This window comes from Carassius auratus, unplaced genomic scaffold, assembly GCF_003368295.1.
Source record: "Carassius auratus strain Wakin unplaced genomic scaffold, ASM336829v1 scaf_tig00216878, whole genome shotgun sequence".
In the NCBI taxonomy this organism is placed as follows: Eukaryota; Metazoa; Chordata; class Actinopteri; order Cypriniformes; family Cyprinidae; genus Carassius; species Carassius auratus.
This window is the reverse complement of record NW_020528782.1, coordinates 302,613-320,296: the sequence shown is the minus strand read 5'-3', so window position 1 is coordinate 320,296 and position 17,684 is coordinate 302,613. Positions and strand designations below refer to the sequence as shown.

General features: G+C 35.6%; 1 protein-coding gene and 1 long non-coding RNA gene across 2 annotated transcripts; both read right to left on the bottom strand.

The window, feature by feature from the left end:
* Nucleotides 1-6,569: 6,569 nt before the first annotated feature.
* LOC113099184 (myelin-associated glycoprotein) lies at nt 6,570-11,764 on the bottom strand. The gene is made up of 9 exons (XM_026264286.1): nt 11,651-11,764; nt 11,392-11,458; nt 10,765-11,127; nt 9,889-10,176; nt 9,398-9,649; nt 7,965-8,216; nt 7,596-7,859; nt 7,366-7,507; nt 6,570-6,773 (listed from the first exon to the last, which is right to left on the bottom strand). Exons 2-8 carry the CDS (start codon nt 11,435-11,437, stop codon nt 7,380-7,382), a joined length of 1,593 nt encoding a protein of 530 aa, XP_026120071.1. The 5' UTR covers nt 11,438-11,458; nt 11,651-11,764; the 3' UTR covers nt 6,570-6,773; nt 7,366-7,379.
* Nucleotides 11,765-12,983: 1,219 nt separating this feature from the next.
* On the bottom strand, nt 12,984-13,843 carry LOC113099172 (uncharacterized). Its single transcript, XR_003289314.1, has 2 exons — nt 13,800-13,843; nt 12,984-13,635 (listed from the first exon to the last, which is right to left on the bottom strand). It is a non-coding gene; the product is annotated as an uncharacterized LOC113099172 (long non-coding RNA).
* Between the last annotated feature and the right edge of the window lie 3,841 nt (nt 13,844-17,684).

The following is a 17,684-nucleotide window of genomic DNA, read 5'->3' as shown; positions in this document are numbered from 1 at the left end:
GGCTCTGTGTGACGTTAGATGGAGCGGAATTTCCTTATATGGGTCCTGAAGGCACGTCTGCCGGAAGAGCGCGCGCTCCCGTATAGCAGAGCACTGAGAACACAACAGACTTCACTGATCAGAGCGAGAGCGTCGCGAAATGTCACAAAAGAAGTGTATTTTTGGTTGCCAGGGCAAGACAACCCTGCACAGATTACCAAAAAAAAAAAAAAAAAAACAGCATTAAGGGACCAGTGGATGGAGTTTATTTTTACAGAGCATCAACGGAGTTGTGCAAGTGTTTTTGTTTGTTCCCTGCATTTCGACGATGCTTGTTTTACAAACAAGGTCCAGTTTGACGATGGATTTGCGTATCGTTTATTTCTTAAGGATGATGCAATCCCAACAAAAAAGGATCACGAGCGTATGTTGGAACCGCAGGCGGTGAGTAAAACTGCTTCAAATATCTCTGCCTCTTTGTTAGTGCGTCTGCCTCCCATACCGAGACCTGGGTTCGAGCCCCGCCCGGAGCGAGTCGTTGCTGCTGCTGCTCTCGTTCAGTTTCAGCCTCTGGATCTGATTCTGGATCATAAATAAACAGCTGAATCTGACTGTAAGCCATGGTTTGTTTTGGATGATGTTTTTTTCCTCACGGTAATGTCACAGCTTCCAAACGCTTTCAATGCAAAAGCCTACTGGCGCTCGTGATTCTTTAGCTCCGCCCGCACGTCACACCTTCAGCCGGTCGTGTTTTTCCGGGAAAAATCGGTACAGACTATCTTTCTCTTATGAATACTGTATAATAAAACCAAAGACTTTTTAGAGTTCTGACTTTTTAGAGTAGAGACTTTCTTAAGAGTTATGAAGGATGCAGTACTACTCTATAGGTACTCAAGATTGACAGGATATTGAGTGAAAACGAGCATTTCACCCCCCCCCCCCCAAAGTATTTTGCAAATATACCCAGGATATTAAGTAGTCAAATGTTAGTGAAATCTATTAACTATGCAAAATAATAATACCAGATATGGGTATCAAGTAAATATATATATATATATATATATGACTATACTGACTTCTGCACATTGCTAAAAATTCATGTTTGAATCATCAGTGGCAAATTATTTAAAAATATAAATTTACTTACAGTCTGTGAGTCAGAAGTGCCAGACTGTCCTTGCAAAGTTGGAACTGCCCCACTTTATAAAACAGCCTTCAAGCACAGACCCATTGTAGGCTATTCTGCAGGGTCAGGAAACAGTCCTCCATAGAATGTGTCACACAGCATCACACACTGCAGGCTTGAGTGAGGAATGGCCGGTGGGCTATAGAAAGGCATGGCCGGCAGGCTTGCGGCAACTACATGTGACCATCCCAGACTGGACTCTGCTTCGTCCATGGTGAAAGCCGATTCGGCGATCCACAGTGCAAAGTTGATGTATTTCCTCAGCAGCTAGCACAGATCAGCTCTAGGCATGACAAATCGGATATCTACCTCTTTTGGAAGGCCAAAAAAAGCAGTTTCGCTTTCACAATGAAACACGCAGCATCTCCGCAACATGGTGGCAGCCGCAACAACAATACTACAGCAAGAATAAAAGTTATGCCTTCTTTGTGAGAAAATGTGTGTGGTGTTATGCAAATCTTCCCACACAGTGACATAGACATGTGGGGGTGTGATTAAACAAGCATTTTAGGAGGGTGTGGATGTCTTAACTTTTATAAAGAATATCTCTTTGCATTTGAGACTTTAGTCTTTGCAGCTTTACATATCTTCTTTATGCACCAAGAGCTTGTAACACTCCAAAGAGATATATATATTTTTTTAATCATATCATATGATCCCTTTTTAAAATACAATTTTGGACCAGCTCCAACACACCTGATCCAGCTTATCAAGCTCTTCGGGACAGTGGCCCTCCAGGAACTGAGTTTGACACCCCTGCCCTATAAAGTCATAAGAACAATATTGCACATACTGTACTTTACTTTAATCATTCACAGCTCTAAAACAACATGAGCCTGGTTTTGTGTGTAGAAGGTCTGTTGTACTGTAGGTCTGTTGTACATGTGAGCTTTCAGTGACATGCATTCTGATTTAAATTAGTAATTACTATGTTAACAAACTGACCTAATGTACAGTTCAGCATGCAAATGATTTATATGAATGTATGATCACAAGCTTGGATCTCAACTTTGTCTTTGATCTGTCAGTGCTTGAGGAAGGAAAAGTAAGTGGGGAACTGAAAAAAAAAAATGAGTGAGCATAAATAGCACTCTCATTTGAGTAAACTTCTGGTTAAGTTTGAAACAAAGCCAACACTGAGCTGTTGCAGGGGTTTGAATTATATTTTCTTTTGATCTGCTGCCAATAACACCAAGTTGCTTCAGGGGTTTGGTTAATAGCTTTCAAAGGTCAAAGTTGACAGAGAAAGTTCATGAGCTGCCTGATTGCATTGGTTTGGTTTTGTCAAATTAAAACTACTCCTGTAACCCTGAGTTTGTTCAGCTACCTTCTTGGTATAGGTCATTCAGCAGTTTAGCAGTACAAGTCTTATTTCCTATCATTTTAATACTTTAAAGGGGGGGGGGGGTTGGTGAAATGCTCGTTTTCACTCAATATCCTGTTAATCTTGAGTACCTATAGATTAGTACTGCATCCTTCATAACTCCAAAAAGTCTTTAGTTTTATTGTATTCATAAGAGAAAGATAGTCTGTACCGATCTTTCCCGGAAAAACACGACCGGCTGGAGGCGTGATGTGTGGGCAGAGCTAAAGAATCACGAGCGCGAGTAGGCTTTTGCGTTGAGAGCATTTGGAAGCTGTGACATTACCGTGAGGAAAAAAACATCCAAAACAAACCATGGCTAACAGTCAGATTCAGCGTATATTTATAATCCAGAGGCTGAAATTTAACAAGAGCAGCATCAGCAACGACGTCTCTTTGTGGTATGTACTGAAACTGTATATATTTGCTTAGTGGTTTTGGAAAATGACTAAGTTCCACTTTATGTTGTCTTTTTTTTTTTTTAAGGTGTACATGTGGAAAGTGCAGTTTGATGACAACATCGCATGTTGTTTACTTGATGTGCTTACGCGCCGATAGCTAAGTTAACAACACAGAGATATTTGAAGCAGTTTTACTCACCGCATGCGGTTCCAAAACACAATCGTGACCCTTTTTCACTGGGACTGCATTATCCTTAAGAAATAAATGATGTGCGAATCTGGCGTCAAACTGGGCCTTGTTTGTAAAACAAGCATCTTCGAAATGCAGGGAACAAACACAAACACTTGCACAACTCCGTTGATGCTCTGTAAAAATAAACTCCATCCACTGGTCCCTTAATGCTGTTTTTTTTTTTTTTTTGGTAATCTGTGCAGGGTTGTCTTGCCCTGGCAACCAAAAACACACTCCTTTTGTGACATTTCACGACGCTCTCGCTCTGATCAGTGAAGTCTGTTGTACTCTCAGTGCTCTGCTATACGGGAGTGCGCGCTCTTCCGGCAGAAGTGCCCTTAGGACCCATATAAGTAAATTCCGCTCCATCTAACGTCACACAGAGCCATACTCGAAAAAAAACTTTCCGAAACTTGTGACAATCCTGAAGATTGAAGATTTTTGTTCCAAAAATACTCCTTCAAACGTACAACTTAATTTTTGAAACTTTGTCCATGTTTAGCATGGGAATCCAACTCTTTAACAGTGTAAAAAACTCAGTATGCATGAAATAGCATTTCACCCCCCTTTAAAAAAAATATATATTTATAGGAATAGTCCACCCCAAAGTGAATATTTTGCCATAAAACACTCCACACCAGCGTAGAGCCATTTTGGAGAATCTGAGCTGTACACAGGCAGAGTACGCTCTTTTGTGTGAGCCGTCCCACAAGAATACACTTTCTAGGTATATTTACAGTTTAGTTTGAATTAAAGCATTGCATCAGTGCAGCGTGGCTGACATTGAAGAAGGTAAGGTGCCTGCGTACTAGTCACATTCTCCAATAAAAGCTAATTTTGTTTTCCAATGACGGATTTTGACAACAAAGGTCTGTATCTTAAACCTGCACGGTTTTTAACGCATATTTCACGTGCATTTAAAATGTTAAGCTGATTTTTCACACGCAAACAACATTTATTTAAACGTGTGAAATACACATATGTAACGTGTTTGTTGACGGGTTCAAATTCACCTGTTTTTGGCCCTTTTGGCTTTCCATAATGTCTGCTCTGTTTGAATGGGCACGATGCCTTATAGCATCAAATACATACCAAGATTTAGCATTTTAACTAAAATGTATTTAGAGTTTTTTTTTATTCTTTTAATTCAGTTATTTATGATTGAATATCTATTTAATATTTAAATTATCTGCATATATTGTACACTGCTAAATACTATTTTGACATTTTCCTCTAGTGCATACAGTATCCTCAAGTAACACTAAACCCCTTCCTCTAACAATACACTGATAAAGCACCAAATGACCAGTGCAGACTTTAATGTCTTTGATGGTTTCCTGTTTTGCATCTGAACGTTTATCAGCCAATCCCATACTGCATACTGCGTACTGTGTTACCTGAGTATATGCACTCGAGTAAAAAGAGTCAAGAGTCATTTACAGTGCACCATATTTGCAGAACACCCAAGTTAATATAAGGCCATTTCCTGATTTCCCCGGGGAACCAAGAAATACACAATGCACAAAATTAGAGTCAGCAATCTCCTGTTTAAGAAGAAGAAAAGGATATATATATATACACACACACACACACACACACACACACACACACATATATATATATATATACAGTAAATGTATTGTTCTTGGCTAATTGATTGCAAAGTTTTTTTTTTCTTTTTTATCATACAATCTCAGAAAAAAGCCTTCACTTGGGCAGTACCCTAAGTTAATAAACTAAAAGGTTCAAAACCCCTAAATGTACTTTAAAAGTACATTAGCTTTTTATTTAGGTTTAGGTTTAGTTTGCATAGATATGTGCCATAAGTGATTTTTTTTTTTTACTTTTATTAGTTTTAATAATTACAAGGAAGGCTCAGGAATTTATGACTCATGCTTTATGTGCTTCTTATATTATGGAAGTGCTGATTTAGTCACAGAATTTCACCATGAAACTGAATTTGCCTCAGTTGACTGGAGACAATAATTAACTTTCACTTTAATTTCTGGAGAAAATATCTGTTTTCAGAATCTTGCAGGCACTTGAGTCACAATCTTGAGTTAAGCCACAATAAATGCACAGACAAAATACTTTAATACATTTTAGTAAGGATAGAGCTTTAGGTCACAATTGACCGTTAAAGACCATTATAGTACTGTGTGATTGTGCTAGTTAAGATGAGTTTTATATAATAATAGAAAATGAAACTGTTAATTTATTTAGAAACAGAAATGTTAATTTGGAATTACATAACATTCTGGTTCAGAATTGAGTATCCAGGAAACACTTGAAACTGCCATATAATATTGGATTACATTGAATTATTGCATAGAAGATTGCATATAATTGAACCTAATAGCAAGTCTTTAACAAGCTTGATGCAGAATACATGCCAGGAGGTTTTGGTTTAATATTGTGTTTTATTTTCCTCCACAACTAAGCTAACTAAAACCACATAACATGAATTTACATTAAAGGAATAGTCCACCCAAAAATGACAGTCTTACAAAAAAACAAAAAACATCTTGCGAACATACAGCTTTTCACCTTGCACGGCATTAATTACTGGACTGGTGTTCTGGATTATTTCAGTGTTTTTATCAAATGGTGAGCAAATTATGTAATGCTAAATTTCTTCACATCTGCTCTGATGAACACACAAACTCATCTGCATCTTGGATGGCCTGAGGGGGAGTAAATGTTCAAGAAATTTCCATTTTCGGGTAAACAATTCATTTAATGAAATACTTGTTTGTTCTCCATTTATTAATGTAAATTTTAGTCCTCCGACCCAGAGATAATTTAAGTAATTAAAGTCACATTATACATTTTATTGGTGCAATATTTTCTTTTAATTGTAAATGTTAAGGCACCTGCAGTCTCCAGAGTGTTTTTATCAGTTTTAATAGCTACTGTAGCTGATGTGTGAAGGTTCCTCTTATAATGAAGTATATCCAGGTTATTGAAGTGCCTCACCAGAACCCATCGCAACGCTGCGTGAATATACTGTCAGTTATCAAATCAATGGTCTGAATAGCAATGATGACATATATCTTGTATAAACAGCCCTGCAATAAGTATTGTCACAATGTGTAAAATTAGCTGTTTTGTTCTAATTTCCTGTGTTGTGCCATTTAAAAGCCTTTTCTGGATTGTTAAATATGGTTTTGGTAATTTAAATGTAAACTTGCAATGATATTTTGGCTTTCTCTATCAAGATTTATTTATTTTTATTTATAGTGTTGTTTTAACATGTTTGTGTATTGTCCATGTTATTGATATTCTGGATCGACAGAAGATAAGCACAGAATACTTGTGGATGTACCTCAGCAAGTTCTTTTATGGTTGTTTCCATCAAAGTGCTATGCAGGCATAATGGGAATGACTGTGACATTGTGGAGCTTGGACAAATTGTAAATGAATTTATTTACTTTATAAGTGCACATTTATTTGAGTTCGATAACTGTTAATACTGTAAGACATATTTTAACACTTCCCGTTGTTTTGATCAAAGCACACAGGTTCTGAAGAGGAATTCATCAAGGACATGACCGCTGGCATTGTAGTAGTGGGTGACCAAAGTGAGTACCATCAATCTGCAGTGATGTGGTCCTGGTAACAGAAGAATAAAATCTTGGTTATCTGTGGTTGTAACACATTAGTATTCAATATAGTACATAGAACGTACTGTATGTCATAATACACATTACATTCACAATACTAAAATAAAGCCAAAATAGTGTGAAAAGGATAGTTCACCCTAAAATAAAAATTTGCAAAGTGTAAGTGGATTTTTTTGCCTGAAATTGTGGTACTTGGTGATTCATTAAAATTCATTTTAATGTCAGTTTATATAAGATATTTTATTTATTTTATTTTATTATGATTATATTATGATGAAATGAACAGCCGGGTCCGGGTCGGATCTGAATCTATTACTTTGGGTCCGGGTCTGTTTAACATTGTGTGTAATACCTGTGTAATCGGAGTCATCGGACTCGGAGAACACTCGGCCGTGATCAGACACTGCTCGTGTTCTGACGTGAACTGTCACATGAATGTTTTATATGACACTCAAATTGTGTTAAAAGGCATATTTTAGGTTGATCCAGCTAGCACGCATGTGCAGTCTCAAGCACATGTACATGTATATACATTTTTAGTTTCAATGAACTCTACATTTTAAGGCAATCAGGTAACTTACTTTTTTGAGTCAAACTATGATGTGTAGCTTATGAGAGAGTGACCGAGAGAGCGAGATCGTTGCCAGCGTTTTCTCACAACATACACTAAAATGCAGACTAAAACAACTGCAACAGATGCAACAGCAATGTGTATCATAATGCCTGTGAAACAAACACATATTTACAATGAATTATTTTGCAATAAAACAATGATAGAGTGTTTTAAAAAAGACTGAATATGAATTCTCACCATTTTGAGGAGCTTCTAAAGTTATGTAAGAATTTCCCAGAGTGTTATTGGCGAAGCACTGGACAGTCTCAGGGAAACCCAGCCAACCCTGGAGGGTGAATATGGTAAAAGACTCAGTTTGTTTAATGCTGGTGCTGGAGAAGGTTTCCAAGGAATCTGGACCAAACCACTTGACTTCACTGGGGGGGTTGGAGTCCACAATGCAGTCACAGACAGTCAAAGTCTTAGTCTGGCAAGAAGATTCACTTTTAATCTCAGGAGGATCTAGATAGATAGAATCAGTATTAGCTATCATAAATCATGATGATCTTCTTTTCACTAACGGTACCAATCTAAATGGTTGAACTGAGGCCTTTCACTTATACTTACACAGTATATTAAGTTTTTGTAAACCAGAACTGTTTTTTCCCTCTGTGTTAATGGCGGTACAGGAAATGGCCTCAGTATGTCGGGATACTCTCTCCAGTTTGTAAAAGGGGCTCTTTGCTAACGTTGCTCCATTTGAGCTGAACCACTGGTAGCTGTTCGCAGGAGGGTTGCTGTTACTAGAGCAGGTCAGTTCAACAGAGTCATTCTCCTTCACTGAAGGTTTAGTGACCACGTTTACATTATATGGAGGATCTGATTGGCATAAAAGATTGATAAAATTTCAAACATTCAGTCCATTTAATATGTGTTTTTACTAAAATCCATTTAAGTTAGTATGTAGAAGTTGTTTGTGGCCATAAATGCCAATTAAGTTTTATTTATTTATTTATTTTACAAATGTAGCAGCCTTTTACTGATTCAAATGCTGCAATAAACACACCTTAAAGGAATATTCCAGGTTGACTTTAAACATTTTTTGGTAGACTAAAAAGCAGTATATAAAATAAAATAAAATAAAAACTGGAAGAAAAAAAATCTGGAAAAAAAAAAACAAAAACAAAAAACTGTTGGTCCAGCTCCCACACACAATTTCAACATTCACCTCACTTTGTTGCAGCAAGCAAAACGGATGTGCTTTTTCCACGCTGCTGTGTTCAAATGAAAAACATTGAAAATATCCAGAACTGCGTATGTCAACTGTTTATTTTGTTGCACAGTAGACAGATCACTGATAACATTACAGACATTAAAAACATAAAACGTGACCCTGGACACAAAACCAGTCTTAGATGGAATTTTTTGAAAATTGAGATTTATACAGCATCTGCAATCTGAATAAATAAGCTTTCATTACACATGATGCTATTTGGTCGAGATTGAAAATCTGGAATCTGAGGGAACAAGAAAATCAAAATACTGAGAAAATCACCTTTAAAGTTGTCCAAATGAAGTTCTTAGCAATGCAAATTACTTATCAAAAATTAAGTTTGAATATAGTTTTGGTAGGAAATTTACAAAATATCTTCATTGAACATGATCTTTACTTAATATCTTTATGATTTTTAGCATAAAAAAAATCGATAATTTTGACCCATACTATTTATTTATTTATTTATTTATTTATTTGCTTTTGCTATTGCTATTGCTACAAATATACCCCATTGACTTAAGTTTACCCGAGTTTTGTGGTCCAGGGTCACATATTTGAGTAACTTCTATTTTTCAGTTCTTTCTACCACTTCCTGTGCACTTGTGGGTCCAGTGGGAACGCAGACCACTAAAACAGATTTACAGATTAAATCAAGTTGAACTTTGACTAATCAGCTGAGTCTGAAATATTTCTTAAAATTTGACTTGTATCTTCTCCCATGTAAAAAATATTTTCTCAAATCAATAAATTGCCAATCACACACACACACACACGCTCTACTCACACAGCACATTAATTTTCTGTGGACCAGAACTGTTTTTTCCCACTGTGTTAATGACTGTACAGGAAATGGCCTCAGCATGTCGGGAGACTCTCTCCAGTCTGTGAGTATGTTCGTTTGCCAACAAAATCCCATTTGAGCTGAACCACTGGTAGCTGTTTGGAAGAGGGTTACTGTCACTGGAGCAGGTCAGTTCAACAGAGTCATTCTCCTTCACTGAGGGTTTAGAAACCACTTTTACATCATATGGAGGATCTGATTGAGACAAAATGTTGATAAAATGCTATTTATTACCTCAACAATGGTCTCATCAGGATTACCCTGTGCCAAACATTTATTTAATTTCATAAGACTGTGGTTTTTAACCAGGAGGCCTATGCAGGCTTTGCATAATTTGGCCACAGGATCATTTAAAAGTATTGATATTAATATATCAAAAGATACGAGTAAGCATCTGATAATTTATTTGTCTTAAACTCACATAGTCAACTTACATTTAACATTGAGTGTTGTGTAGTTTGTCACAGTCTTCCCTTTAAACGCCACAGAGCAGCTGAGATCTTTATTATGGTCTTCTCTAGATGGGGTGAAGGTCAGGGTGTAAAATGTAAGCCTCAACTGCCCTGGAATTTGCGGCTGTGATCGACTCGAGTGTGTGCCGTTGTGGTTCCAGGTGACACGGGGCAGGTTCGAGGGACAGGAATGATACACGGCACAGGTGGCAGTCACTGGTTTCACTGATGTCACTTCCTCTTCTACAGAGATAGGGATCTCTGTTGTTTCTGGTGAAGACACACAATAGGTTTTCCACCAGTTCACATACCTGACACATTGATTGAAATATTAATTTGGATAGTACACAACAAATCATTGTGATGAACCCTCATGTTGTGATCCAGTCATTTTGATCCGGAGAGGAATTTGTTCTTCCAGAAAATTCTAGTTAATGTTATGACGGGCCTCCAAACTAATTATTTATAAATTACAGATTATGCTACAGTATATTATTACCACTTACCATTATCATTTAATCTTATCAAATAGTTTTCTTAAAGTAAGCACAGGTTTTGTATTTCTATTTTGAACCGACTGATCATAGACCTAATTTTTCCTTCCTGTAGTTCTTACAGTAGAGCATGGCACTAGCATTAGCTAGGTTGTGGGTTTGATTTCTAGGCAATGCATAAACTGAAAAAAAAAAAAAAATCCATAAAAAAACATCTGCATGAATGTAAATTGGGTGTATAGATTTTGAGTGAATATTGCCCAAAAAACTGCCGATGCACAAACTAAGTTCCAAAAAAGAAATGCAAAACATGTTCTAATTGAAAGAAAACATTCTGGCAAACAATCGGACAAATTTCTCTTACCGTTAACTGTTACAGAAGTTATATTCTTGACATAGGTGTACTTGTCCAGATCTTTAATCTCAATCCGGAACATGAATGATCCAGCGTCACTGCTGCTCAGAGAGCTGATTTTTAAAGAACAGTCGTTTTGACTCAAATCACCAGTGAGACTAGTGCGACCTTGGAATGCGCCACTGATTTCTGAGGCGTCTGTATGGTATACTGTTAATTCATAATATCCTTTGTACCAAATCCCTGTAAATTCTGTGAATGTTTTTCCATCTGCGGGGTAGCTGAAAGTACAGGGAATCACCACACATGATCCAGACAAACCCACCACTGCTTCTGGCATTTCAGCACTCCATTCTGCAGCAGTCTGTGACACTAAAAGCAGAATGAATACATTTTTTTTTTTTTTCATTTTTTTCCTTAATTTAATTGGTCACTAAATTGTTATTTTATATGTTACAAATTTCAGTGTCATACCAGTGATATTACATCATAATAATTTATTATTTATTTATCAATTATTTATACCTAAATTATTTTTCAAGACACTGTCAAATTCACTACATAAAAAGACTAAACATTATTTACAACATAAAACTGTCATGCATAACCATTTTTATGTAGTTAGATTTTACTAACCTCTGAGCCAGAGAAAGAGTGACAGTAAACAGCTCCAGAAAAGCATCTCTGCATCAAAGTTCAGCGCCTGGGAATAAATGTTGTCATTATTAAGGGCTTCAGTTCCCAGTAATCACTAAGTAATGTTTTGGAATGACAGAGCATAGTTTCATTTCTCGCTGTTTACCGAGAATGTGCAGTGCAACATTTGCAATAAAGTAGCTATTTAATAAGGGATTTACAGTCACTGTGTAGAAAATAAAATAAATGAGTAACTTACTTAATGTTGTGTCCTCTAATGGTGCCTGAGATCATTAAAAGAAGACTGATGTGCTAAATATCCTAGAGCTTCTTTCTCCCTATATCTGGCTGAACGTGATGCTTGTGATAGTCTGGTCACTTCCAGGGCGGTGCTAGAGGTGGGCTAAGGCGGCTGAAGCCCCAGATATTTTTATTTCCATGACTTGTGCGCATCAAGACTGAGTGTAAATGCAGTGTAAATGTATGCAAGAGCTCCTTTAAAATATGTGTAGAACCCTGCCTCTATGCAAATGTAACTTTTAAACATATTTTATTTAAAGTGTATCCCCTGTATTCTTACACATGCATGGATTTCTCTGGACTCAGTTCCTATTTCAAAAACTGACTGTACACATTCAGCATAAAAGTGTCCTGAAATGTGTGTGTGGTGTGTGTGTGTGTGTGTGTGTGTATGTGTAAGCCATATACGTATATATATATATATATATATATATATATATATATATATAAAATATGTTATGTTAATTCTATATTATAATTTTTTTTTTTTTTTTTTTTGAGTGAATGCATTTGCTAAATGTAGATTAATAAATTTTTTCAATCAACCAGTCAATGGATTCCATGTATAGTAATTGCTACCAGAATCATGAGGCACTGTGTTTGCATATAGTAGGTGCCAAGATTTTGCTATTCGGTTGCTTAGGTGTACCTAATGGTTTTTACTACATGCTATGGGGTTGCTAAGGTGTTTTGGTTTGTTGCTTGGTGTACACTCAATTTGGTTTTTAACGCATTGCTGATTGGCAAGAAGGCTATTTCAGGTGTTTGCTAGGGGATAGTAGCCTTAGGGGATTGCTAAAGTCTCTCTATAGATCGAAAGATGAATGAAGATGCATGGTATTTCCCTGTGTTTTTATTACACACTGTTATGTAATTCTACAAAGGTCAGATGAAAGATATTGATTAAAACACCATTGAACAAACACAAGATGTGTAGCCTATACTGAGGCTAAAACAGGATGTATCTGAGAGAACACAGAAGGTAAATCTGAAGGTTTTTTTTTTTTTTCAATATGCATCACGGTTTTAGTTTAACCACTGTGTGGGCTTGAACTTAACCTTTGTCTTCATTTTAACAGGATGTGGACTAAAAATGATATCTTGTCATGTGACGGTATTTAATGTTCCTTTGTTCTTAAGATGTGCATTATCCAATGGCCATAAAATGTATTTGCAACACTTAAAGACATCAAACAAATTAATTGTATAATAATAATAATAAAAATATATACAAAATATTGCACCTCCACCAAAATTAATGCATACAGTAATTCATCTTTGAGAATTTAAGATACATTTAAGATTTTTTATTTATTTATTTTCCAAGATGGTTATTTTTCAGATACAACATAATTTTAATGCTGGTTTAAACAGTGATGGCAGAAATTACATTAATCTGAATTTATTGCTTCAGCTGTCAATGACAAAGTGAAAGGTCTGTTTTAAAGACAAACAGAAACTGCTCAGAAGTTATTTAAATGTTTAAATGGAACGCATGTTTCTGAATATTTCCAAAAATATTTCCAAATCACATAGTCATCTAAATCTTTTAAGAGTTTCCACGAGGTCCTTACATTTCCATTAGGCGTCAGTATATTCACTGTGAACTGAACAAGGTCTGTCAGCTTTGTGGATTTTTCTCATCTACAAATGCAAGGTTGCACTTTTCCCAGCTCTGCTTTGAAAATTGTTCCAGGTTAGACCGTGCTGATGATAGATGGCAGTAACGGATGTGATTGCTTCTTGGAAAATTTAATTTAACCAAACTATTGTCTTTCGTGGATGTCCGTTTGTCTTTCCGCAGGGCGTCTGCAAAACGAACTTCATCATCTGGGTCATGCTCAGTGAGCTTTTTATTTCTCCTTCTAATATTTTTTCCTGAGTCCTGGGTCATCAGAGGCCTTGATTTTCCATTGCCCATGATATATTGTGAAATGTAATGTTCTGAGATAGAGAGAGAGAGAGAGAGAGAGAGAGAGAGAGAGACAGAGAGAGAGAAGGAACACAATAAAAGAATTAAAAAGTTCATTTAAATTCATACTTGCACAGTGATTATAAAACATGAACATACATACATTCAAAAAGTAAAAAAGTAAAAGTGACTTTACCTGATTTTATTTTGAATTGATGTCTCTTTTGGTTTGCAGTCGGTTTTGGATTTATATAGTGTTGAGTAGGCTACCTCTGTTTATTCTTTACTTCCTGTATCAGCCCTCAGTGAGTGATTTGAACAGCTTTGTGTTAGATAAGATGTTTCTGCTCTTTGACAGAATTGTGAAAATTAAATGAAGAATAGGATTAAAGAGCACAATGGATCTTCTGATCGTTTACGTCAACTGGTCAGTGATGAAGCATTATCCTCACAACCATTGATACTGTAGTAACATTAATTTGAACTGACACTGATTTAATAAGCTCTGTCTAAACAATGACTGGCTGATGTGATTGCGTCTGAGTTTTCAGAGATGGTCTTATTCAGCAGTTACATGGTGTCTACTAACCTCAACTGAGCTGAATTAGGGAAATTTAGTGCAATTTCTTGCTCAGAAAACCTTAGATCAAGAGTGTTTTTTAATAAACTAAACAGTTTCTTATGAATAAATAGATGTTTCCTAATATTTCAATGTTTTTATTGTATATAATTCACTAAAATGTACAACTTGATTTACAACTTAAAGCAGCGGTCATGCAAACATAACCAATATCTCGTTTCATTTACAGTAAATAACTTCTGAGCCAGAGAAAAACAGACATTTATGGCAAATCAGTTGCTACTTTACTACAATTTCTAATAAGCATTGAGTTTCAGAATTCCATTGTTTTCATTTTTGTTTAATTTCTCACTGTTTATAGAGCACAGTGCAACAAGTGCAATGCATAAGTTGCTTATTAAGGGATTTGTATAGACACTGTGTAGATAAAATTTGAAATATTGTCAATTAATGCTGTATCCTCAAACAGTGCGGTTCATCAGAAGATGACTGATGCTCTGAATATTTGAGAGCTTCCTTCCTCTTGTATATTGCTGAATATGACACTTGTGATCATTTGTGCACTTTCTATTTCAAAGGCTTCTGAAAGACTGGATGTACCCATTCAAACAAGTGCCCTGAAGGGTTTAATTAATTCTATATTAATACAATAAATTAATTAAATATATAGAGGAAGTTTATATATCCCATTAAACCTAGCTTTGCATATAGATAAACAATAAATATAAAAAATATGTTGAAAAAATAAATAGAACTGTTTAGTGGTCTAGTGGTTCTTTCATTTGGCACAAAAACTTTAACTATGTCTACTTAGGCCTTTGGAACTTCTAATGTTAGCAAAAACAGAGAAGAAAAATTTAGAAATGGTGTTCATTTAAGAAAACTGAACCTACAACTAGGCTACACATAATCATAATGCTTTATGTATGAGCTTAATATGTCTCCTTAATTAAATTTAAAGTTAGATACCGGTAAACTGTACATGGATGGATTAAATTTACAAACAAATGGCCAGCATTTTTATAAAATCAAACTTTATGATTTTTTCCGATCTGATCCTGATTAACAGCAGTATAGCTATAGACAATGTGTCAAAAAGCCCATCGATACAGAACTGCATGATTTAGGAGCTGTAACTGTCCAGCTGGACAGAGCAAAAATACTTGTAGGGTCAGTAATCAGTTTAATCTTAATTATATTTTCTGAAGTAAATGTCGGTACGTAAATCACCACCCTGGTATGGAATTTCCAGGGTTTTGCATGAATTTCAATGAAAGTAGATTTTAAACTCATATGTTGAATATAATTTCCCCAGCTGCAACTGTCTCCTGTTCAGACTTCACTTTTTATTGTGCTGTCTTATAATATACTGCCTAGAACACCAGAACATGACTAACTTTCATACTGATCTTGCCTGATCAGTTAGTTTCTTTTTTATTTTTCTACAGTATATTTCATTTATCTTAAAAACATTTCTGCTGTTGTTCACTGTGTGTGTCGTGGTCAGAGTGAAATTGCACAAAAATTGGTGGTACACCACAAAACATGACTTGACGCTGATTGAACTGTAGACCCAGAGGCAGAACAAGCAGTGATAGCTAGCATAACACCATGGCTGAATGTGATAGAAAAAAATAACAACCTCTTTTGCACCTGGGTGGTGTGTCACCTTGTCGTCCTAATGAAGAAACTGCACATGTGAAATGTTTTAGCATAGTGACAGACATAGTGTGAGGAAAAGCAGTTAATTCAGATTCATGACTACTGCACAATGAAAAAGAGGAAGTTCCATTTTTAAGACAAACAGGAACTTCTCAGGATTGATAAAAAAATTTGAGTGAAATTTTCTGAAATTTATATTACACCTGACTTAATCTACATCTTCGAGAGCTCCTATACTCATTGCTTTATGCATTTTTCTCATTGGTGTGCTTTTCATTTGTTAAACTTATTCCTGGGTCATTTGTTTCATTACCCTTGATGTATTATGAAATATGATGCTCTAAAAAAAAGTTCATTTATTTTCTTGCACTGTAATTACAAAACATGGACATGCTTAAACCATTCACTATGACCACACACTCATTACATGCAAAAGTAAATAAGTAAAAATTATTCACTGACTATTTTTTCATGGACATTTGCTTTTAGATTTTAAATAGTGTTGAGCATCCCAGTCATAAACAGTGTCAGGGTTAAATGTCATTAAAAATAATGTCATTAATGATGAATGATCTCTATGGTACATGTTTGCCTTTGCTAAACAATATTAACATTTTCACACAAGCATACATATATTTGCAGGCTGCAAAGACATATAGAGCTGTGTATCATCAAAATAACAGTGTAAGCTAACACCTTGTTTCCTGATGATATCTCCCATGGGTAACATGTAAAGCACGAAGAGTAACGTCCCTAGTACTGAGCCTTGAGGTACTCAATACTGCACTTGTGATCGATATGATACCTCTTCATTCACTGCTACGAATTGATGGTGGTCATATAACTATGATTTAAACTATGCTAATGCACTTTCATTAATGCCAACAAAGTGTTCTAAGGAATGTTGTGGTCAATAGTATTGAACGCAGCACTAAGATCCAATAGCACTAATAGAGAGATACAACCATGATCAGATGATAAGTGCAAGTAATTTGTAACTCAAATAAGCAGAGCAGTCTTATGACTATGATACGGTCTAAATCCTGACTGAAAATCCTCACAGATACCTTTTTTCTCTAAGAAGGAATATAAGTGTGAGACTTCCTTTTCTAGTATCTTGTATATTCTAATATCTTTGAGAACATTCGTGTTTACAGCTGTGATTCCAACTAGATAAAAAAATTTGTTGACAAACTTTGAAGTTGGCTCTGACAAAGCCTAGCCAGAAAGTTTGAAGTACTGTAGCCTACACTGTAAAAAATTTCTTGTTGTTTTTACAAAAACTTTTTGGCAGCTGTGGTTGCCAGAATAATTTTGTAAAAATACAGAAAACTGTAAACACATTTACGTCAAAAACTGTTAATTTTACAATATAAAGCTGTAATTTACAAACAAGAAAATGTGAATATAAACCAGTAAATTCAACAACACTCAAAATTAAATCTGTTTTGTACCTTGAAAATACTGACAACCACCATAATAATAAAGATGGTACTGTATAAGAGAAAGCCACATGAAGTATCAAAGCTCATCACAAGTAGCTTCACCACAAGCAGAAGTATATATTAACATATAGAAGGTGCACATTTATGGAAACACAAAACACCATCATGGTAACACACGTGATACTTAAATAATGCAAAAAACTTTCATTAAGCAACAGAAGATGTAACATAAAGCTCAAATGTACATAACTGATAACAAGAACTATTTAAAAACATGATTATTTAAACAAAATACTTTCAAACGTGGAGTGTCACGCAGGGAATTCTGGGAATATCAGTTTACAGTTTTAGACTGTAAATTATACATTGATTTGTTCTTTTTTTACTTCTAAAA